Genomic DNA, 25,292 nt, shown 5'->3' with positions numbered 1-25,292 from the left:
CTGGTTTAATCGTTTTCCCCAGTATTTGCCATTTTTTCCATGAGTTTTTTATTACATCTTTGCTCATCATTACACAGCAAAGCAGACGTGTTTAATGTATGTTCGAAAAAATATAGCATTTAGGAACATACTTAAACTGCTATTCAACACCATTTAAGATTAAACATTGCCTCCTGAGTGCTTTATTTTTAAAAAATAAGATATATGGTTATTTTACAAAAGCCTGACACTAAGAAGAAAGAAAAAGTTTAAAAGAGAAAATGTTTGATAAAGCACTGATCAGTATCTATCAGTGCTTTTAAAATCAGAAGAGGTAAAGCTCGGAAAAAATAAGATATTTTAAAAAATAAAAAGGGAGGACAACAACCCCAATGTGTAGGGGCTCAGAATAACATTGAGGGAGATAGGTTTTTTGGTGGGGAAGAATCAATCAAATTACTATGTTTAATTGCTTTTAAGGTATTTCTGTGTATGACTAGCCTAAAAGTCTAAAAAGGCAATTGTAGTATTGAAAATGGATCAGATGACCCTGAGAAATGGATTTTAGGCATATTAAAACAAGACTATTAACAAAGCAGATACATATTTGTGTATAAGTGGTTAGAGTCAACCCTACAGTGATAGGAATGGAAGCCATAAGTTCGTTGCTTTTTAATGCTTCCTCTTTGCTGCCTTCACCTCATTGTCTGAATTTATGTGTAAGGAGATGACGTACTTTCTAAGTTGTAGAAGCGACCTGTGGGGGCACACAAAGGGCCAAAGTAGACATGATAAGAAACACAGAGCTGCTGCTGCTCTGTATCTCTTTTTCCCTCCTTCTTCCTTGTAATGTAATACAAAGATTGTGCTTGGTGTTGTTCTCATGTGCTCCATCTCCCTGACAGCCAGTGATGTGAAGCTAGGGGTGGGAAGGTGCACAATGTGATGACATCAGGTCACATGTTGTTTGCAATAAATAGAGAGTAAAGAGGCATGGAACTGCATAGAAGGTTAGCCCTAAGACAACTTTGGTAGGTTGATATCGGATGCTTGGGTCTCCTTGTGCTTCTGCTGTCTCCGTCCATTATGTTGGTGTTTTACATGTATAATATCCACCCATTATATTTTTAATGTTTTGTCTTGCAGTCCTCTGCTATATTCCAGATTTGTGGAGTTCCTATTTCTTAATATTTCTTGGTTTCTTTCCAAATACTCTATTTCACATGTTTTAAAAAACAGCAGATTCCTATTTTGAGTAATTAAAACATGTGTATATGTTAAATAAATATATTGGAAAACAGTGGAGATTTCAGGATTCTAGAGGTTTTTTTGGTAGTAATGTCAGTGACATAATTCAAATCTGACAAATCAATAAGCTACTATCTTTGTTGTTGTTGTTGTTTTCTTTTAATGATGCTGTCATCAACATTTCCTGCAGAAATAGAGAATTGTTTGGATGAATGGGTAGGAGAAGAAAACATTCTTTTTTAAGGAAACATTTTATTTTTGTATTGAACTGGCTGATACATTTCAAATATATTTTAAGTCATTTCAGAAACTTACCAGGAGTGATAACATTCTTTGACAAAATGCACATTGTGTACCTTTTTTATCTGGTTCAAAGTCAAGATGATGTGCCTTTGAATACATTAACATTTTATAAGACATTTTCAGTATAGTAAATTCCATAGTTGCATATATATGTTTAAGGCATATTTATATTTAGATATTTCCAATCTATTGACATTATTTAGGAAGTCTTATCCCTTTTCCATTAACCATTAATGGAAAATTGCTGTGGTGCCAAATGGTGCCAAACGGAAGTTCAAGTCAGTAATTCCAATTCAGTTTTAAGCTGGCAATAGAGTGGTAGTCTGAGGAATTTGGGCCTAACTTCTGGGTTTTAAAACTTTGGGGCTAAGTTGCTACTAAGGGGATCACTACAGTTTCTATTTCTTACTGGCTTGAACTAATACTCTGGTAGGAGTGTCCCCTCAGCCATTGGATCAGAGTCCCTTCCAGATACAACCCATAATCCCGTTCTATGGATTCTCTTTTCTCAAGAGGAAAGTCTCTCTCTATTATGTGTAGGCATCATTGTCTGTTATGATGTTGCCACTGCTTGTGATGTGATCTGCCTTCAGGATCTGCTGTCCTCACTGTCCCATAAGCTTCAACTCTATATTCACCGGGTAAAAGAGGCACCCAATATGCCTAATTTGTTTCCTTTACCCAACCAGCAGAACTACCCACAAAATATGAACAGAAAGATTAACAAGACATAGGATTTTATCATTTAAACCAAAGTAACATTTATTTAATACAAGAGATGTTATATCATATAATCAATCATTCAGTTCTCAATCATACCCTGCCTACTCTATCTCTTCTAACTACCACTAAATAGATATAGGCCTTATCTCAAAAATCCTATCTAATGGGCTGTCTGCTCCTGCCTTTTATATACTAGGTCTCCTCACACATACACAAGCCACTCCCACCTCTCACTTACTCTCTAATTAACCCTAACTTAGTTGGCTTCTATTTAATACAGCAAACACATGCATACATTAATTCAGATACAGCATGGCATCTCCCACCCAATATTTTCAGTGAGGTTTGCACTGGTGTAAGACGTTTCTCTCCATTCATTTCTATTGCTTTTATCTTATTCCAGTGAACAGGGCAATATAAACATCTGTGGTCTTCAACTGGTGGGTTTGGACCCACTTATCCTTAGAAAAGAAAACTTGTAGTAATATGGGCAGATGACAGTGTTTCGATATTTTGATAAAAAAGGGCAGCTTCATAGAAAACATCCATATTAGAAAGCATAAATTTTCATTACTATAGAAACCTATTATGTAGACCATATGAGGAAATTGAGTAAAGCTATTTTTATTAAGTAAAGATGACCACTTAGAGTGATTCAGGCTTTGCTTTTGCTTTTTTAAAAAAAAAATCTTGTGATTTTTCTGACTATCCCTCATTTAAGAAAGTGAATTGCCCATATATGTAGTTTCTGTTTTAAGTTCCTTAAAGTTTAAAATAGATCAGAATTTCTGTACTTCCCCATCTTTCCTTTTTGCAAATACAAATAAAAAATAACATCCATGGGCTAGCTAAATTATCAGGAGTCTTGTGGCACTTTAAAGACTAACACATTTATTATTATATAAACTTTTGTGAACCAGAGCCTGGTTCACAAAAGTTTATCCTCATTTCACAGATAAGGATGAAGAAGCAAAATGTTGATTTGGATCCAGATTAAGTTAGTTCCCATTGAAATCTATGAGGGAAAATAGTCATGACAGGTTCTATTGATTTCAATGGGATGTAAGTCCAGTTAATGTCTGGATCCAAGCAAATGTAAACTCTGGGGCCAAATGGCCCTGAAATGCAAGAGGTACAATTTGCAATATTTCTATGCAAAGCTTATGTACACAAGGTCAGTACAGTGGCCGTTACAACCAGTAGTAATGTCCAATACTGCTATCTTCCTAGCTTTGCTATACTGATTTAATAGCTATAATGAAACAGAAAATCCTGGTCTCAATTAAGCACTGAATAAATAGCAGCAAAGTTGCTGAAAAATTCAGGTTGGAATTTTCCTTTATATTTTTTTGATAATGTGACTTTTAGACCTCAGCAGGATGGACTGTAAAATTGAAATGCCATTTTTAATATAATTCTATGGGTTTTTTTATATAGTCTTTCCTGTTTGTTTTGTGTTAACAGACGATACCATATATCACATTAGAGGATGGGCAGATGAATGAACCCTTCATTCCTCCAACATATTATAGCCTCCAATGTGATGTGTGCCATCAACTGCCAACAATGCTCTAGCAACTACTTCTCTGGAATTAGGGACAATATAATAAAGGACCATTTTGGAGTCCTGTATTCAACACACAACCCATTTTCTCTTTCAACCATTCATTGTTAATGATACTCTAACAAAATGTAATATTCTAGGTATTCTAGACTTTTCAGCCTATCATAGTAGAAGATTGAGAATAGTTAATACAAAAAAAAAGGTGAAAATGCTGTATGAAATTATGGCTCTTGTGAAATCTGTTCTCTTAAAAATAATTAAAAATATGTACAGTGAATGGAGCTTGCAATATAGTTTATGTTTGAACCAAATTATTGGTCTATTACCCTAGTATGGAATAGAACTATATCTTCTGACCTGCTACAGTTTAGAAAATGAAAGACAGGAAATAGTGAAATTCCAAAACCCACAGGCAGGCAATATCTTTATCAGGACCAACAATAGGAACATAAGAAGTTGCCTTATAATTTTCAGAGCTGGAAAAAGTTCAGAAAAGGGCAACTAAAATGATTGAGGGGTTGGAGCATCTCTCCTATGAGGGAAGGTTACAACAGCTGAGATTGTTTAGGTTGGAAAAAAGGAGGCAAAGGGGAGACCTGATATAGGTGTACAAAATTATGCATGGTGTGGAGAATGTGGTTAGGGAGACATTTCTCTCCCTCTCCCATAATACTAGAACCCAGGGTCATCCCATGAAGCTGTTTCGTGAGAGGTTTAGGACAGGTAAAAGGAAGTACTTCTTTACACAGCACAGTTAAACTATGGAATTCATTACCACAAGATGTGGTGATGGCCACCAATTTGGATGGCTTTAAAAGGGGGTTGCATAAATTCCTGGAGGAGAAGGCTATCGATGGTTACTAGTCCTGATGGCCAGTATCAGAAGCAGTATGCCTATATACACCAGTTGCTGGGGAACATGGGTGGGAGGGTGCTGTTGCACCATGTCCTGCTTGTGGGTCCCTGGTTGGCCACTGTGTGAACAGAGTGCTGGACTAGATGGACCCTTGTTCTGTTTCAGCATGGGTCTTGTGATCCTCTAGGAACATAAGAAGTTGCCTTATATTGAGTCAGACCATCTAGCCCAGTATTGTCCAAACTGACTTGCAGCAGCTCCACAATTTTTCAGTCAGGATTCTTTCTAGCCATACCTGGAAATTGCCAGGATTGAACCTGGGACCTTCTGCATGCAAGGTATGTGCTCCATCTCCATCACTGAGCTACAGCTCCAAACTGAGGACAAGTTTTCAAGATACCCAAAATAACCAGTTAACTATCCTTTTTGGAAATTAATATTCATGTGTTTTTCAACATTTTGAGTAATGTCATTTGTTTGTCAGATACGTTGAAAATATGCGAACAGAGCAATTTTCTGAAATATATGGCTTCATGAAAAGCTTGAAAAGCTCTGAGGGTGCACTAGTACTGAGTACCTTCTTGTCTGTGTAACCTCTCAGGAATGAGTTACCATTGATGTTGTCCTTATTTCTAATACTAATAAAGAAACAAATCTTGTATTGTAGTATTTTAGGTTTAACAGTGAAATCCAAAGTGGGGTTGGGGAGAAGCTGAGCAGCAGATTGACTGCGTCATCCAAAGCCCTGCCCCAGGTAGAGGGGGCAGTACAATTTTTTTCCTCCAGTAGTGTGGATTTTTATTATTTCCCCTCCCATTGGTTACAACAGAAAGGGAAATTTCTGCAGTTTCAGGCTGGCATAGATGAGGGACATACTTCTGGGGCCTCTGCAGGGGACAAAGGAGTTTGGGATTTGACAGATCTGCCTCGCCTCCATAACATCCCATTTCAGGGTCTTCCATTGGTAAGTGCCTGCAAACTTCTCTGGTGGCACATCTATGCTCGCAGAGAACTCCACATTGGACACCCCCCCTAGACTATTGGAGAGGTGCCACCAACTAATCCCAACCCTCTCCAATAATCTAGATCTGTGAGTTAGGATAGCTCTTCCTGTCTTGGAAATTCTTACTCATGAATACAGCTAGTTCCAAGGGTCTTTTTATAACTATAATTCTTAAGTATGCTCAATTGCATTTGCAAACCTGCGTTCTGTAAGTGCTGTTGTCAAATGAAATAAACGAAGAAGAAGCACGCACCACTTCATTCTTGTAAAGATGACCAATCAGTTTAACTGTAAGCATTTCTTTTTTCTGGTTTGATCTTCTCTGTATCTTTAAGGGATATGTTTTGACAAACTTCACTCTTTAAGACTGTCTGCCCTATCCACAGCACATTTACACTGATGGACGCCTACACTGACAAGAGCTTTGAGGCATCAGGAAAAACAAGAGCTACATTTAATATAGTTTCGAAAACTCATTATTTTAAATTGCAGTAGCGCATATTAGATTCAACCAGGATGAGAGTTTCAAGGCAAACATGCCCTACATACCTAAAGTTCAGTAGAGATTTAGTTTCTTTCTTAATTTTAGAATAATGGCAGTGCCATAACTTCGTTACGCACTTATTATTATAAAAGTAAGTATGAGTAGTGATGTTCAAGCTAGACTATTTATTATCAATGATATTTCTTTAATATCTTTGGAAAATATGACACAAAAAGTATGGACAAATGACTTTTCCCCACTTTTATAATATATAATTAGATATCATAGAATCATAGAATAGCAGAGTAGGAAGGGGCCTACAAGGCCATCGAGTCCAACCCCCTGCTCAATGCAGGAATCCACCCTAAAGCATCCCTGACAGATGGTTGTCCAGCTGCCGCTTGAATGCCTCTAGTGTGGGAGAACCCACAACCTCCCTAGGTAACTGATTCCATTGTTGTACTGTTCTAACAGTCAGGAAGTTTTTCCTGATGTCCAGCTGGAATCTGACTTCCTTTAACTTGAGCCTGTTATTCTGTGTCCTGCACTCTGGGAGGATCGAGAAGAGATCCTGGCCTTCCTCTCTGTGACAACTTTTTAAGTATTTGAAGAGTGCTATCATGTCTCCCCTCCATCTTCTCTTCTCCAGGCTAAACATGCCCAGTTCTTTCAGTCTCTCTTCATAGGGCTTTGTTTCCAGACCCCTGATCATCCTGGTTGCTCCAGCTTGTCTGCGTCCTTGAATTGTGGAGCCCAAAACTGGACGCATTACTCTAGATGAGGCCTAACCAGGGCCGAATAGAGAGGAACCAGTACCTCACGTGATTTGGAAGCTATACTTCTATTAATGCAGCCCAAAACAGCATTTGCCTTTCTTGCAGCCATATCGCACTGTTGACTCATATTCAGCTTGCAATCTACAACAATTCCAAGTTCCTTCTCGTTTGTAGTATTGCTGAGCCAAGTATACCCCCATTTTGTAACTGTGCATTTGGTTTCTATTTCCTAAATGTAGAACTTGATAAGAATATGCCAACAACTGTTCTCATCTGCTTCTGAATCTGGACCTCATTAATAATTGGTCGATATAATGGAAATATGATGACAAAGACAGGTGCTAATGCTAATAATAATTTAGAAGAAGAGCTTACCATCCCATTCAAGCAAGGATTGCTTGTTAAAGCATCTTGGTGGGAAATATAGTATGCCTCACTAAGTAGAGTTGTACTTCCTTTAAAACCTAATTAAAACCTTCATTTTAAGGTACCCCTCAGAATGCATGCAAAGAACCTAATGTTTGATTGTGCCTCTGTGTCCCCCCCCCCCCCAATAGAATACTAGTCTGGGTAGAAGTTTTCCCCCTGACTTACATGTGGAGAGAAATGTGATTCCATGGCACATTTTCCTATGTGCATTCTGTTTTAATTGGCTCTAACAGTCTGAATCATGAGGGTAAGCTGGATAATGATCTTGGTTCACTGAGACCAATGAATATGTCCATTGGAAGCAGTTTGATTAAGTAAGGTGCTCAAGGTCTATTCCAACTGAGTGATTATGTTTTTGCTTTGGACAGCAAACATGCTTAACATTATTTTGCCCGATCTACTCACAGACCACAAGAGACAGTGCTTGATAATTCTGTTGCCCTTCCCTAAATTCATTTGTCAAGCCTGCAGAAATGAGGAGAGAGCTGTTTTAAGGGCCCTCCACCTTGTGCTTCCTTTCTTTATAAAGTGCCTGCAATTTGTAACTGAATGGAAATTAGCAATAACAGGTCCTGCCCACAGGTTTACCCTCTAAGAAGCAAACAAAGCTTACAACAAAGAGCATTGAACTTCAAAACTGGTTAGTCAACTACCTAACTTGTTAAATTGATTATGATTGGTTCCAGCACTATTTACTCAGGGTTGTTTTCATATTCTCCTCTTGCCTAGTTGGTTGGAGAAACTTATATTAAAACATTTGATTATCAGTTAGTAGCTGAAGTTCAAGCTATGATCTTCCCAACAGGATAATTTACAGAAAGCTAAGGGAGCAAAAGGTTTTTCAAGGTGTCCTGTGGTTAAACAAACTGGGACAATTTAAGATGTTAAAAGTGTTTTATAACAAGTAACATCAGATGTTTCATGGGTTTATTATTTTATAATGTAATGTAGGATAACTTGTCGTGTCGTCGTCTCCCCCCCCCCCCTCCGCTTTACAATTCTTTTGGAAGAATACTTTGAAACATATTTTCCCTATATATGTTTTTAATTTTCTGTTTGTTGCTGACCCTGAACATCCCCGGAAGATGTAATGATTAAGAGAAAAATTAGCTATACTTGCAGCAGAGCCTCATACACTGGAGAGACAAATGAAGCTGTAATGTACATAATGTCGAATAAAACAACAAAAGCATGAACAATTTGTTTATCTCCCTTTCGAGCTACAATCAGATTCGAGGGTAAAAGATAGCCAGATAGCCATGATTGTGTATGTGAATTATCCCTCAATAAATCAGCATTGCAAGTAATATCTCATGGAGAGTTTTCCCATCCCCCTCCTCTACCCTGTTTGAGGATTGCACCTACTTGCTTACTCTCCAACAGTACAGCGTTCACATCCCTTACTCCTTCTGACCTAAACCAGAGGGAATTGGGCTTTATAGGTCAGTGTGATAGAGCTCATGCTTTGCATGCAGAAGGTCAGCATCTCCAGGTAGGCTAGGAAAGAATCCTACCTGAAACCCTGGAGAGCCACTGCCAGTCAGTGTCAACTACACTGGGCTCCACGGACCAATGATCTGAACTGAGGCCAGATCTACACCTTGTGTCAAATAATTACAAATGTAGAATAAAAAGCAGGAAATAACACTGAAAGTGGTATATGGAATGTGTCCTGTGCCTCAGCAGTTATCAGTGCACTTCAATACCGCTGTAAAGCAGTAGTGTAGATCTAGCCTCAGTATAAGGCAGCGTATATGATGCTATCCCAGAGGAACAGCTGTAGGACTCCCTTCTGTGCCTTTGGCCTTACAGCTAGAAGGCTCATAGGGAAGGCATCTAGGATGAGTTTGGTTTTCCCCGTCTATATGCTCTGTTCCTTTTTCTTTCTGGCTGAGACCACAGAGGCATCAACTGGATTAGAATCCAAGGTGGGCAATACCTTTATTAGGATCAACCAAAATGTCACAAAAGATTGTGCAAGGGTGGGTAGTAATACATCATCATCTTCACAATATTAACAACAGCAACAATAAACACAGGGTGGAGGTAGAACTAGATTAGCTTTCCCTAGTCTGGTTGCTCTGTTTCTCTCTGCTAGGTCAGAGGGGAGTGAAGAGTCCTTCTCTGCGAGCTCCTGCCAAAGGAAGTGAGGCAGGTGGCTACCAGGAGGAGGGCCTTCTCCGCTGTGGCACCCCTGCTGTGGAATGAGCTCCCTAAGGAGGTTCACTTGGCACCTACATTATATGCTTTTAGACGCCAGGTGAAGACCTTTTTATTCTCCCAGTATTTTAACAGTCTATAAATAAATTTTAAGTTGGTGTTTTAAATTTGTAATTTTGCATTGCTGCTGTTTTTATCTGGTTGAGCTTTTATATTGTATTTTGTACTATGGTTTTATACTGTTGTTTTATACTTTGAATGTTTTTAATTTTTGTGAACCGCCCAGAGAGCTCCGGCTCCCCACCTATTTTGCTAGATGGGCTTTTTAGGAGGCTAGCAAAGGCTCAGGTTAATTCAAATCCTATTTTTTCCAGTCTCCTCTTCTCCCCTGCCCACTGGGATGCCCCCTTTTCTCTGAGGTTGGTTTTCCAACCTTGGAGGGCAGCCGATATGGTTCTTTCCGTGCCAACTGAGGGGTGGGGGAGAGTGGTTGGATCTCCAACACCCCTTTTTGAGGGCAGAGTGTTTTCTCCAACCTCAGAGGGGGGAATCCCCAGTATCCTGTAGTCCTTCAGACAATGTCTGGTCCATAGGATTGCTCCCTTGGTAACCTAGTGTGCCTGCTTGGTCTGCTGTCCACGTGCTAACTGTTGATGGGCAACTTTAAGGCCCTTGCTCTCCCTCCTTATCATCCTTTGACTTTAAAGCAGACTTACAACTGGACACCTCTTCAAATAGAGGGCATCTTCTGATAGAGGACATCGTCAGATAGAGGACTGCGCTCTGCCAGTTCTTCAAAATAGAGTACTGTCCTCTATAAAATAGGACACCTGGCCACACTAAACTACAGCACACCCTGGAATTTTAGTCTGCTGGGGAAGTTGCTTGGCTTCTGTGTCTTGGAGGTGTGTGTGTCTGCATATGGTCACAGTCAACCAGATGAGTTGCTGATTATAAGCTAACAGCTAATTATTACTTTTTAATGTTTCTATGTCAAACTTTAAAAAATATTGTCACTTAGATGAGATAATCTCTCACAAGGAAACTGCTCTGTTTGTCTAAGCGCTGACATATTTTGAAACAATCTGTTTTAGTGAGATAACATGCCAGTATAGAAAGAATAAATATTTTAATTGAGGAACATGTTATCTCCATCCAGCTCAGTGACCACTGAGAAATGTTTCTTGACTGGAATTTGACTCTGCCTCCTACCTAGCTTGGATTGATTTTACAGAGATGGAACAGCAATTATCTAATACTGAAAATGTAATTAAGTATTCTTCTGACATTACAAGATAGTATCAGAGGCACTAAGCCTGTGTGCACCAGTTTCTGGGGAACATGGGTGGAAGGATGCTGTTGCACTCGTGTCCTGCTTGTGGGTTGTCAACAGCTTTCTGGCCACTGTGTGAAAAGATTGCTGGACTAATTGGACCCTTGGTGTGATTCAATGTGGCTCTTATTACGTTCGTATGAATGTGGTTTTTTAAATGAAAAAATATAAGACATTTAGAGTTGTAGGCCTATATATTGCAGTAATGTTTTCAAACAATGCTGTGCAAGCAGTGGATAAAAAATGTGTTTGTTTCATTATTTTGAATGAAAGTTAAAAATTTCTCCTGAACTAATCAAAACTGCATTATGGCTGAGTATGGCCAGATCTACACCAAGCAGGATATTCCACTATGAAAGCGCTATATTAAACTGTTGGGGCCCATTGACACATACCATATATTGCTTTCATACCTCTTTCATAGTGCTATATCCTGCTTGGTATTGATTAGGCCTAGGATTTAGGGTTCATTTACTTAGGTTTTATTTTTTCTTAGCTCCACTAAAAATATTCATCAGCCAGTGAATAGCACCCCGATTGTGGAATGAGCTCCCCAGAGAGCCTCATCTGGCACCTGTGTTGTGGTCATTTTAGTGCCAGATGAAAACCTTACTTTCAGTTTCATTATTATTATTATTATTATTATTATTATTATTATTATTATTTGTATAGCACCATCAATGTACATGGTGCTGTACAGAGTAAAACAATAAATAAATCTGTTAATAAATAAACAATAAATAAATCTGTTTTAAATCTGTTACTGTGTTTTACGATTTTGCACTGCAGCTAAGCTAGATTTTATTTTGGGTTTTATTTTTATTTTATACCTTAGTTTTAATTTTTTGGACTTCGATATTATATTATATGATGCTTTTCAGCCTTTGCACGTAGGAATTGAGGTTTGGGGTGTATTACTCCCTGTGATGGCTTTGTGAATAGTTCTGCCCTTAGGATTTATTCAGATGATCCTTCATACCATGATTTGAAGGATGTGGAATGAACCATTGGCTCAAATGATTCCTCCTCACTTTACTCCACTCCTTCTTTCCTCATATGCATTGCTTAATACTTAACATTCTGACTTAATCAAACTATATTTTACCATTTTATCTGAACTAGCAAACTGTGGTTTAAGTGACCCTCCAAACCACGACTACAAGCTAGGATCAAGGTAGGATTTGCAATAATAATTTGAAGGGTTCACTCAAACCATAGTTTAGTGGTTCATATGTAACAATAAACTATGTTTTTTTTAGATCAGAAGGTAATGTATAAATCATGTGTGTAAGGAAAAGAGGCAGTGAGCAGGGTGGAGAAGAGAGAACTTAAGCTTGTGCCTTGCCCCTGAGCTTGTACATGTTAATAAAATTTGATTTTAACTGTATCAGCTTGTGTGTGTTTTTTAAATACATCTTTCACAGATGCAGAAGTAGTTCTGCTAAAATGAAAAGGATTAGAGAATTATAGTTTGATTATTTTGTTAAAATTATCCATTTCAGAGTAAGTAGGACCCATACCATTTGAAACATGTGGAGAATCTATTACAAAAAAAACCCCACCAAGCTAACACAGTTAAAAACACATTTCAATCATCTGTACATCATAGCTTCCTTCATGTGCTACACAGCTAGGGGTTGGCGAGCCCAGGAGCGCTCACCTTATGCGTTGCTTCGCCCCACCCCCACGAGCCAGGCCCTGTGAGCCCCTGCCAAAGCTTGCGAGGTTGGCGAGAACTTGGCAGCCACCCATTCTAGCTTCAGCCCTTTCCTCTGCTGCCTTAATGCTGGATGCCGCTAATGCAAGCGAGGGAAATTGCACACTTTCCAGAGGTTCTGAAAATCGTGCTGTTGTCCCCCCCCCCCCCGTGCCGATGTGGGGACTTAAATGCCCCATTAACACAAGGGTAGCCTTGCGTTAATGGGGCCTTTAAGGTCCCCATCGGTGCAGGGGTAGGAGAAAGGACACTTTCCAGAGCCTCCAGAAAGTGTGCAATTTCCCCCACTGTGTTAATGCCAGCTGCCATTGACGCAGTGGGGGAAATACACAATTTTCTCACCTTTGGGGAAATCGTGTGTTTCTCTCCCTCCACCACCAATAAGGGCCTTAAAGGCCCTATTAACCCTTGCACTAATCAGGCCTTTAAGGCCCCCCCCTTGGGAAGGGAGGGAGAAACGCACGATTTCCCCAAGGCTGTGGAAATTGAGTATTTCTTCCCTCTGTATGGCTGCCATCAGCTTGGAGGGGGAAAACATGCAATTTTTCCAACCTTGGGGAAATCACATGTTTCTCCCCTATCACCCCGGGCTGATGGAGGCCTTAACGGTTCTATTAACATTTGCCTTAAAGGCTGCCATTAATGCATTGGGGGAAAAGGGCGTGATCTGGAAGCCAGTCCATCCTAGCACCGGGTGCATTCACCTATGCCCGTGAGGGCCAGACACTGGGCATCCACTGCCTTTGTGGACCCAGTGGACTTTTGCCACAACTCTACACACAGCTGCATGCTATCAGGAATGCCCAGTCTCTTCCCCAGTGTCACTAATGCTGCCTGGCCCCAACTGCAGCTATTTATGCATTAATGTGATCATTTGAAGGAAAATAATGTGATTAGGACACCAATACCCATGCAATGCCCCCTGCACAATGAGTAATGTGTGAAGGTGGCTGATGTGTAAGTTGAATCAACATGTAGGTCTTGAACAAAACCACAATTATCTTGCTGTGTATTCCTGCCTAAATATTTTAGAACTAATGGTGTAATTTATAGATACTTGCTTATTGACTATGCCTGACTCTATTTATAGATACTTGTGCCTAACTCTATTTGGGGTAACCTGTGTCTACTGTTATGTAATCATTGTTTAGTTACACATTTTTAGCAGGGCCAAATGTAATGTTTTGCATTCTCTTATGTGCCTTTGAAAGATTTTCACAGGTGGTATACTTGTGAAATAGTAGCTCTGGTTCATGGGATTTTCTGCTAGCATATTGCACAGACAATTCCTTTTGCTGAAATATTTTGTATGCATCAATTAAAAGCCATGGGAATTTTTAGTTGGAATTACTTTATCTCGTCTATGTTATGTCTCTGATACCATTAAGTCCTCTGTGGCAAGGACATGTTCTGCATGGTTCACCAGGCAGTAAATGTTATGGTTTGATAGAGGAATCTGTTTGAAAAACTAGTCAAATTGGCTTTGTGCACGTTGGCGTTTTCCCATCATAAATATTCTAAATGCCCATCTGGCTGAGCAAACCTTCATATCTAATGATAACTATTTTTCCAAGAAATACTTTTTATGAAAAGAGAGAATAGATCTCAGTTCTAGATGAATAATATCTTCTGTGCTACATAATGGTGGTATTTTGGGTATGCTAAGATATTTTCCACAGTCTAGAACTTGTGGAGCAGCATTGAAGTTTTCCTTGCATTTTCCTCAGTGTGATGTAGGATTGTGTTGTGATTTGTACTTCAGAGCTCATTCATATGCTATTTAGGTGGACTCCATTTTTAACTACTTCATTAGATGCTAATGGTGACATTAGTAACACCACCATTTTAGTCCTCTCATGGATAGTAAGGTAGAGATCAGCCTGGCCTGTCAAGCAGAATTCTGACAGGTTTTTTGCCCCTTATATCAATGCTTCCTGCTAGTTATTAGCAGAGATTGCCAGTCTGTAGAGCTGTAGGGTTTTGTTGCTTTTAGATATTGGGGCCAGTTTACATGTTACAGTTGCTATGCAGAGGGTGCTTCATAAGGTGACCATCATTAGTTGTTTGTGTGTAACAGTTCATCATCCAGATCGGGTGTCCAAATGTCCAAAGAGAGGGGTTTTTGGTCCAATCCACATGGTTTGCCATTGCACTCGCGATGGCTCATCATATGTTGACATCTGTCACGTGGAATGATTTAAAATGTCCTCTCTATGGTGGCTGCAGTGTGTGCATTGGCTGTAATTCTCTTGCTGATTGGAGGACAAAACTTGGTTTGCTTTGCTTCTGGAGAAAGAAGAAAACAAAGTATCACACCCAGCAGCAGAAGGATGCGCCAATTCTCTTGCAGCAGACTGGCAGGAAGCACTCTCAGGATTGGCAGTGGTCCAAAGCTCAGTGATTGAAAAACACCACCTTACTCTTGTTTTTATCATGTTGCCAGGCCTATATAAAACAGTTTTGAAATGGTGGACTAATCGTAGACTGCATAATTTATATGAAAGATTAGTATAGGCTGGAAAGAGCATTTTTATCAACAATTTTCTTCAGCGGCTCTGAGGGGAAAATGTTTTTTTTATTATCTCAACCATCTTCATCACTTTATAGTCATGAGAGAAGCCTGCAGATTGCACTAGTTTCTGCTGTTGCTGCCTCTTCTTGATCTCATCTACCCTAGGCAGAAAGGACCACTGTTGAAATAAACTTCAGCTTTCTTTTTATTACGCAGATTTACATGTTTAACTTTACCTTGTTTTTTGTGAAGTGAAATGGGGCGGGTAGGGGGGAGAAAGAGGTGTGGCAATGGTGCTTAATATTCTTAGACTGAACTTGAAATGACCCAGATTGTGTTGTGGCTCAAAAACAGTTTTATTTAATTTCAAATGCAAAACACGAGAGTCGAAAACATTGTCAAAGTTAGAATCTCGGATTCCTCTCATGTGTTTACGGCTAAAGAATCTTTACAATAGACTGATTTTGGGAACAGAGTGCTCTCTTTTGTTTCTCGGAAAAATTGAGAGGTTGCAAATGAAAGCATAAAGAAGCCTCTCCATTCATGGCCCCAAGTCTTTGTTTCATTGGGCATTGTTCCAGTTTATAAGAGTTGTTTAGCAGATATAGCGTGCTGGAAAAGGCCGACTGATTCCCATGCACATCAGTGCAGGCTTGTTAAAATCCTGTTATCTACTCAGCTGCCCACCCACCCCCCACCCCAGTTAGTTGTATTGAGTTTGTTTATTAAATTATGGAATCTGACAGTATTTGGGGGTGAAGAACTCCCTCCTATTCCAATTTTGAGAGTTGCATATTTGTTGACAACCCAGTACTTAAGATTTTATAGAACAATTTCCTTATAATTAAGAAATAATTTCCCATTTACATTTTGTTTGGAGTTTGTTTGCACTCAAATTTTGTGTGCAGTCTAATGTTAGTATGACACCAATATAAGAGTAGATACCATCTTATTAAAAGTGTTTACCTTAATGAAAGAAAATTCTCTATCTTACAAATGCAGCTGATAGAGATTCCTCATTAGAAGAATCAGTGTCTGTATGAATTTGGACTATATGAATATATATGCTTTCTCTAAACTGACATGAGCCAACAGTGCGATATGGCTGCAAGAAAAGCAAATGCTATTTTGGGCTGCATTAATAGAAGTATAGCTTCCAAATCACGTGAGGTACTGGTTCCTCTCTATTTGGCCCTGGTTAGGCCTCATCTAGAGTATTGCGTCCAGTTCTGGGCTCCACAATTCAAGAAGGATGCAGACAAGCTGGAGCGTGTTCAGAGGAGGGCAACCAGGATGATCAGGGGTCTGGAAACAAAGCCCTATGAAGAGAGACTGAAAGAACTGGGCATGTTTAGCCTGGAGAAGAGAAGATGGAGGGGAGACATGATAGCACTCTTCAAATACTTAAAAGGTTGTCACACAGAGGAGGGCCAGGATCTCTTCTCGATCCTCCCAGAGTGCAGGACACGGAATAATGGGCTCAAGTTAAAGGAAGCCAGATTCCAGCTAGACATCAGGAAAAACTTCCTGACTGTTAGAGCAGTGCAACAATGGAATCAGTTACCTAGGGAGGTTGTGGGCTCTCCCACACTAGAGGTGTTCAAGAGGCAGCTGGACTACCATCTGTCAGGGATGCTTTAGGGTGGATTCCTGCATTGAGCAGGGAGTTGGACTCGATGGCATTGTAGGCCCCTTCCAACTCTGCTATTCTATGATTCTATGTAAGAAGCAAAATCTAAAAGTCAGCCCATTTTCAACCCTGATCATATAGATCTTTTATTTATTCTTCTTGTACAAGAAAAAAATGTGTTGCTAAACTGTGCTATGCTATATGCTTTAAAAATAAGCTTGATTTTGAGTAGATCATTTAAGTAGCTCAACTATCTCAAATTAAAGGAAACCTCCAAATTTGTTGGAACCAATCTCATAGTCTTGCTATACTGGTTAAGATGGAGGTTAAAAGGGCAACTTCCAGGAGCCACACACCCTGCCTCCAAAATTGCAGCTGATTTTGCTATGGTGTGGTAGCATCAGCAAATTCAACAGTGAGGCTGGGAGGGGGTACAAAAATGGCAGTGGGGGTGCATGTGCCCTATGGGCTATGTGTTGCCCACCTCTTGGTTTAAGAATTTATAGTAACTTGCTGTCATGATTCCAAGCCCTCCCACTGAGATGGAAGACAATTAAGAGGTTTGCTGTGTAATACATAAAGCTTTTTTCAGCAAATAAGCATTTCTTCACACCTGAAGGAAGTGAGAATGCTAGGAGCTTTCCTCTAAGCTTAATTAGACTAACTAAACTAGGCAGTTGCCCTTTCAACTAAAAGGGAGAGTTTCCCATGCAGGCCAAGAGCCACTTTAGCTCGGGGAGGGTCTTTTTTCGAGAAGTCTTTGGCAAGTGGCTAGCCTAGTAAACCACCTCTCACCGGCTCGCAACTATGCCTGCTTGACCCTGTGGCAGACTTTGGGATCTGTCAACTCTGAAGTTCCCTCTCCCTCTGACAGAGGCTGAGTTCCCAGAACCCAGGGAAGGATGAGCTCTGAGTAGTTGGCATTCTCTCTGATAAGCTCCTGGAGAGTCTTGGAAGGATCTCCTCCCCACTTCCTGTCTTGGTTGGTAAATTTCTAGTCATCGTCTAGTTGTCGTCGTTGTCCTCCTCCTCCTCCCCCCTCAGATTCTGAACAGGCCTGATCCTGACACTTGCTTAGACATGAATTGTTTTGAGTCAGGGGTGGGGAGATCTAGTGGTAGATTTCTGGCTGATTTATAGCAGTTCAGCAAAGTTTCTAACTCCACTAACAGACAGATCTAACAAAGTAGCAAAATGACCTCTCCCTCTGCCCCCCCCCCCAATACTTATGGGTAGGATAACCAGAATTTGACTTTTGTGTGGAAGGACTCTTAAGTTCTGTTCAATTCCTGGGCTCATTTTTTTTAAAAAAAATTGATAAATGGCCGGGTTAAAACACATAAACCCAGTGTACACCTTTTTACACCTGGCTCTGGTTGGTGAATCTCAGGGTTCTATAAAAAACAACCCCAAAGCAGATCCTGTAAACCTGAAGTCTGCCACCCCTTGTTTAAGTTGTGCTGTAAGATGGCTCAAAAGTTTGTTACTGTTTAAAATGTTTTTAGTCACTATTTACACCCGCTAGTTAATATGCTACTTGAAAAGGGGAAGGCTTTAAAAAAGGGGGGATTAAAATTACGTTTTGTGAACTGAATAGCTGTTCCTTAATAACGTTTTTATAACAAATATGATTGTGTAAGAAACACTTATTTTTGAATATACAGTATAAATCAGAGATGCATATTTCTCTATCTATCCATCAGGTAAATACAGAGTTGAATAGGCAGTCCCTGAAATCTATTGGCAGGCGTAGAGAACAGGTTTTGAATTGGTTGCTAAATCTCAAATGTATCATATCTCTAATCTAACAAACTTTGTAATCAGGGTTTTTTTGGGTAAGGTTTATTTCTGTTTGAGGGAATGTGTTTGTTTTGCTCTATAATTCTACTTCGGCTGGAATGACTGTTTTAGTTGAAACATTCAGTTGTTTAAAGAATCAAGATTGTGTATTATTTAGCTCTTACTAGACAAGTGGGATTTGTTCCTTTCCATTCCAGTTATCAAAAAGATTAACCCTTTGCCCCCAGAATTCTAATTGCAGCCATTTAGAAACAAAGAGGTTGTTTGTACAAGATAGTAGTAAAATCAGAGTTTATGCCAAGTGGAATGTTTCTCAGTGAATGGGGTTGAAAGTATTACATAAATTTTATCTTGCATTTCAGGCACCTATAAAGGCAACTTGTGAAGAAGGCAATACATTATGCAAGACTGGATTTCCTGAAGACGTTTACAGTGCAGTCATATCCAGGGGAGTACACGAAGGACAGCCTCTTCTGAATGGTACTAGTTCACATGATGTTTATTTCTTATTGTATCTTGTATATAAATTAATGTCATTGTTTATATTTCTTAAATAGCATGAGAAGCCTCTTTCAGTTCAATACATAACACAATTCCCCCCTTAAAATACAGGTTTGGGATTGAGGAATGAGTGAGTTTAGAAATTATCGATCACAAGAATAATGTATGAACCTTCCTGTTGAAATATCTCTTAGTAATATGAGTTTCTGGATGCCTTCTCCACACTTATTACTTTCTGAACTCTTCAGCACAGAACTCATTGCAAGATAAGTTGATTATAATACTTCCCAGATAACCCACTTGATAAGGTCCTTATATTAATGCTAGTGTGTGTGTGTGTTTTTTTTAAAAAATGACAAGGTCCTAAATCTCCAGGAACTGGAATTGCTAATTTATCGGAGAAAAATGTTGTATTTCAAAATCAGCTCTACTGCTGTATCAAAAATAGAATCTTCAGAGAAAGCATCCAGAAAAGGTTAAAATAGCATAAAGTCTAGTCTTTCTCCCCTGCCTGTCCCTCATTTAGGCTTTGTGTTTGTGCATATGTGAAAGACTTCTATGGGTATTACACTGAGCTTCATCCCACATACCTGTTTCCCTCGAATGATCCCCTACAGCGCTAAGCTGTCGCCTTTGTTGTTGTTGTTGCTACCGGGCGGCTAGATCCTTTGCATACCAGGAAATGGGTTTAAGGGGGGAAATGTTAAAAAATCATTAAAAATCAACGGATGACCCAATCAGATTCAAATTTGGTATGCTTGAAGCTCTCCTTAATATCTATTACTGTGCCAATTTTGATCTCTTTATCTTTAAAGCTTATGCAGATGTAAGCATTTGTTTAATTTTTCTTCAAATCCTGCTCCTGCGCCCCAGTGGCCGCTCGGAAAACAACAAATGATATGCTCGAAAACTAGTAGCAAAATACGGCGAGGCTTTTGCCTTTGAAGCACAATTAAAGCAGGATGCATGGGAGTACTTCACAATAAAAGCAGATTATAAGATGGAAAACTTGGGAGTCCTTTGCACGCAATTCGCAGTGATTGTACAGTATAACGCTGATGTGATAAAGCTCACTGTCTGCCACTACCACATGCCAGCCACTGAATTACTGTCATGCACTCTATGTGAGGCGGCCTTTAAGGCTGCTCAGAAGCTGGACCTAGTGCAGAATGTAGCAGCTCAGCTATTGTTGAGAACTACCCCTTTTCATCATGCAACTCCTTTGCTAAGGGAACCTCACTGGCTGCCTATTAGGTACTAATTTAAGATTTTGGTATTAGTGTACAAATCCCTAAAGAACTTGGGACCAGGATACCTGAGAGAGCGCCTTCTCCCTTACTAACCTGCCCAGTCACTGAGGTCATCAGAGGGCATGCTCCTGGTGGTGGTTCTGCATGGACCTATAGCCAGATTGGAGTCCACCAGGAGAAGAGTTTTTAGTGTGATGGCCCCCTTTCTTTGGAACTTCCTGCCCCTGGAGGTCAAGCAGGCACCAGTACTGTGATGCTTCTAGCGCCTCCTGAAAACAGCTCTATTCCGGGAAGCATTTCTTAACTGACAGCCATGGTTTTTATTGGCATTCTGTTTTTAAAAAGTATAATTTCAATATGGTGTTTTAATGTTTTTATCCTTTAACTCTTTTATTATTATGTTCACTGCTCCAGAATCTGTTTTAGATATGTTTTAGATATATCCAGAATCTGTTTTATATCTATTTACAAATGTTGCAAATAGAATAAATAAATAAATAAATAAATAAATAAATAATTTACAAGAGCTACCTGTTAGAGAAACACACAGTGTTCATTTTAAACTTCCTCTGCACTTTTTCCAGGATAAGAATAAAAACACTTATCTTGTAGCAGTCCATATTGCCTCAGTCTAGAAAGCCACAGAAGTTGGTAGAAATCTCCAGTAACAGAAAAATCTTTAAAATTAAGCTTTTGGCTCCTATTTATATCTATTCTGCAAGAACACATACAATGAAGTATATTTGCTAATACTCCGCTGCTAAACAAATTTCCGTATACACATTTATATTTGGGTGCATTTTTAATTGTCAGTAGAGAGCCTCAGAATAAATAAAAGGTATTAATTTTGTTGTTTTATAAGCTGTGAATATCATAGAAATTACTTTGTAGCTAATTTAAAAATTATGGAGCCGATCAAGACGATTAGTTCCAATGAATTTCAAATTTATCTTAAAAACTAATTTGATTCCATCCATTGTTTCTCCCTAATATAAATATGGCTGCATAGATCAAGACATTAACATAAATGAAAAAGACTTTTTTTAAAAATGAAGCTGCAAATCAAATTGATTCTTGAAACAAAAGCTTTTCTCTGTATATAACATTTTCTGTTCAGCAGTATCTTCTTGTAATTATATTTTTACAGACCTGCCTAGTGTTTTCATAACAGTAATTGAATCCCAAATGCAAGAAGAATTTATTGGGTTTGGTTTATTAAAATCCTGACTTAATAAAGTATTTCTGTGTTTCATTCATAGCAAGCAGATATATTCCATATATTGGGTTGGATCTAGTGTTGTTGATCCACCAGCAGAAAGGACATGATTAGCAGAACAGATTTTCCCTCCCACCCTGGAGCCCTTGCATTCCTCTTAGATCTGATCCGGAAGATTGAGGCACCCAGTGGAACAGATTTGGGGTGTGGGAGGGGCTACATGGGAGAGGAGAGGTTGGAGAAGTCCCTGCTTGTTCAGTATTAGATCCAAACCACTCGGTTTAGTAAAATAGCTTTCAAAAATAATATGACAATTTGGAATATTCTGCAAAACTAGTTTATAAATATGGAATTTATGTAACTGTTTTCATCTTATTATGAATTACTAGTGAACATACTAAGTAGCGGTTAGGTGCTATACATAACCATCATATTATTCAAAACAGCAGTTCCTTACATGGAATTGAATCCTGTTGGTTTTCTTTACGTTGATGTATAATCCCCCAGTTAGGTGCAGAACGTTCCTGATCAGGATCTTAGTGTGGAGCTTTGATAGGGCTTTTAAGTTCTGGATGAAGCCATCTGCAACTATTCTAAAGTAAAAAATTAAAAAAGGCATAGCTGCTAAGTATGAATTTAAAGTCATGTCTATTTTGGCCCTAAAAGTGAACACTTCTGCAATTGCCTAGTGTTTCTCTTAAAATTCTTTGCAAGTAATTGCCTTGATTTAAAAAGATGTCTACTAAGACATGGATGCAAGTACATATAAATTTCATTTATACCACGTTATACCCATTTGAAGAGAGTGGCTTTTTGTTACTATAGATTTACTATTCATTTTAATCTTAATAAAAATCTAAAGGCTTTATTTCTCCATTTATTACTCCAAATAATCTAAAATGAAATACTTGGGGCAGTGGAGTTATTTGGCCCGAAAGCCCTGCCAAACTGGTTAGTGGATCACAGCAGTGCACTTGATAGACTATATATGTGAAACATCACAATTTCATTTGAAATATATGAACATTCAATATCACAATGCAGTTTTTAATTTCTTTTTGTTTTAAGAGACCATAAAAATGTATTGTGTTATATGGATTAGTGTGAACTAGTTGAAAAACTTCCTGGGGCATCATGTTTTTCTCCCCCTCTTCACCACAACTTCCTTAGTCAAATTATTTTAATGGTTAATTCTCTTGAAAGAACCGACATGCTTGAAAGCATATTATTTGATGGTTTTACGTGAATGTACAGGCCATCATTGGATAGCTTTGACTTAAAATTTAATTACACTGTCATTTTGAAGTACTATTGTTGTCAAAAGCCCATTTTCTGGTTATTAAACTAGATGCATGTGACAATAGAAGTTAAGCATACTTTGTATTACAGTCACATTCAAGGGGGGAAAGCTTTGTGGGCCTGACTCGGAACTGTGTATTTCTATTGATATTATTGGAGTTTATCCAGATTTACGCCAATGTGAGATCTGAATTTTGCACTTTAATTGTTATGGATTTTCTCTGGGGGTTGAAGCATTTTAAAGATTTTTGACTATACTGTCAGTTGCCTGAGGTATAGAGTTTTTATTATCCTCTTAGCTAGCGATAAAAATACAGTGACTGTGGCAAGAGAATCACAAGCTGACCAAATTTCTTTCCTTTGTTTATCTTCATTTTGTTGAATTTTAAGATGTCCAACACCTACAAAATTGATTCTGTTTCCCTTCAAAACACAAAACTTTAAATTAAATTAGACTTTCAGTATGAAATGTTAAAAATCTATATCAGAGATGCAAAACAAACAAAGAATCCCAACAACAAAGGTTTACCAAAACTTTTTTAGGCTTACCAAAAGATCACAAAATTTGTTCAAGCTTTCAATCTCTTTTTCAGGCAAAATGTTACAATAAACAGGTTAGGAGTGGGGGAATAGGAGAGAAAAAGCTTGATGGTGAAGTCAGAGTATCTGAATGTTCAGAGCCCCAAGATGAACGGTTGGGAGGAAGGCTCTGCAGACATTGAAATTAGGCTCTCCCAGTCAGGTGATGGCAGGACCTGCAGCTTGTCCCTAGGATTGCTCAGAATCAGAAATATAGAATCCAGCTATTACTCAGTTGTCTTTCGAGTCTGAACAAAACACACTGGCCCTTTTTAGAGATGAGTCAGTCTTCATATAAACCAAGCTGAAGATAATTTTAGATGCTGTACTAGGTTAAAAAAAACAAGTAAATTGAAACCAGGTTGGGCAGCTTTATCTAGTATTAGAGGCCCCTCTTTAAGTTCCCCACCATCCAAAGTGAGTACCAAGGAAAAGGCCTTCTTAGCAGTGCCCAAATACTCTCCCCAAAGAGGCTCGTCTGGTGGCTACAATGATGCTATCTTGGCATCAGACACAGGACTCATTTTCCTCCGGCCTTTTAATTGAATTTGATCTTGGCTAGGTTTATTATATTTATGCTGTTCCTCATGATATTATTGTTTATAGTAATATCATGAAGAGTAATAGTAATGTCTTGTTTTTTAAATTGTATTTTTATATGGTGTTTTTAAATTTTTCAAGTCACTCTGGGAGTGTTACTGGAGTGCAGGGTATAAATACCTGAAATAAATGAAATAAAATAAAATAATGAATGTATATTAAATGTAAGATATAGAGAAAATTGCTAAAGAAATGTTGTGATCTTTTTATTTTTTATGATAAATTTGGAGTTGCATGCATACTAGTAAATCAGCACGTAAAGGTTATGTAGCCCAGTGTTACAGAAATTCCTATCTTGATACTGAAGTGCTGTAGACAGTTTTATCTTAGGTGCTTGGATGGTGGGCTTTCTGGCATGCTCAACATCTAACAGATCGCCATATTTGGGGAAGGAATTTTACTCAAAGTGAAAAAAAAAAAAACCCCAGGCTCTTATCACTTCTACAGCATGTGATCAGGCTTAGTTCTTTGAGTCATCAAAGTATAGCTTGTATGACAACCTTCTCATTGCAGAGAACCAACTCTGCAATAGTCTACTATATATTTAAGACGTGTCACATATGTATTCATATGCCACATATGCAAAGCTAAGAATTAGTATAGTTTATTTTTCTAAAACTGCTCAGTTTTAGAACAATAAAAAGACTTCCATTTTGACTCTTGCACAATAAAACGTTCACGGCTAGAAATCTTGCATTAGTCTCAGTGGCCACTGTGTATGCTTTGTATGGACTCAGATGTGATTTTGTGCGTTCCTTTTGGTTAACGTAATGATGCCTAAATCCAGATGTGTCCATCTGATTTACTGCAGGAAAGTTGAAGTAATGGTGTCTTTTTGAGTTTTTACACAACTGCACATATATATGCCATTCATTTTGATTAAGTTAACATAAAATTGTCACTGGCTCTGTTCAGAAGACACTTCAAACCACAGCTTTAACCATGGTGAATAAGGCTTTTTGCCTTATTCATCATGGTTAAAGGCGTGGTGTAAGGTGTCTTCTGAACAGGGCCACTATAATATCATTGTTTACATTGCATAAGATCAGTCTAGGAAAGTTGTGTGCTTTGGGTGTCACTCAAACTGAGTTTTGTGTGAAGTTTTAAATTTAAAAATATTATGTAAATTGTGGAACAGTTACGTTTTTCAGCCACACTAACATTCTACGATGTGGTGTGGCCATATAGTGACATGGGTAAGTATTTGACAGGACTGTTTGCTCAAGTGATACTTTTGTTAGGTAACCACATTCACACTGAGACAAGTAATGGACGTTACACTGTCATCAATCAAGTGTCTGAGATTTGTTTAGAGAGCCATACGCGAATC

At 38.7% G+C, this 25,292-nt stretch overlaps 1 protein-coding gene across 1 annotated transcript in view; it reads left to right on the top strand.

Moving 5' to 3' along the window:
- The window catches only part of CDH2 (cadherin 2), a 147,415-nt gene that overhangs the window by 4,621 nt on the left and 117,502 nt on the right, over positions 1–25,292 (top strand). Inside the window, exon 2 of the mRNA XM_063130668.1 lies at positions 18,880–18,997. Coding sequence (XP_062986738.1) covers positions 18,880–18,997 — 118 coding nt within the window. The remainder of the gene's footprint in view (positions 1–18,879; positions 18,998–25,292) is intronic.

This window comes from Elgaria multicarinata, chromosome 7 (assembly GCF_023053635.1).
Source record: "Elgaria multicarinata webbii isolate HBS135686 ecotype San Diego chromosome 7, rElgMul1.1.pri, whole genome shotgun sequence".
Lineage (NCBI taxonomy): Eukaryota > Metazoa > Chordata > Lepidosauria > Squamata > Anguidae > Elgaria > Elgaria multicarinata.
The sequence above is the reverse complement of the archived record's forward strand: the minus strand, read 5'-3'. Positions and strand labels throughout refer to the sequence as shown.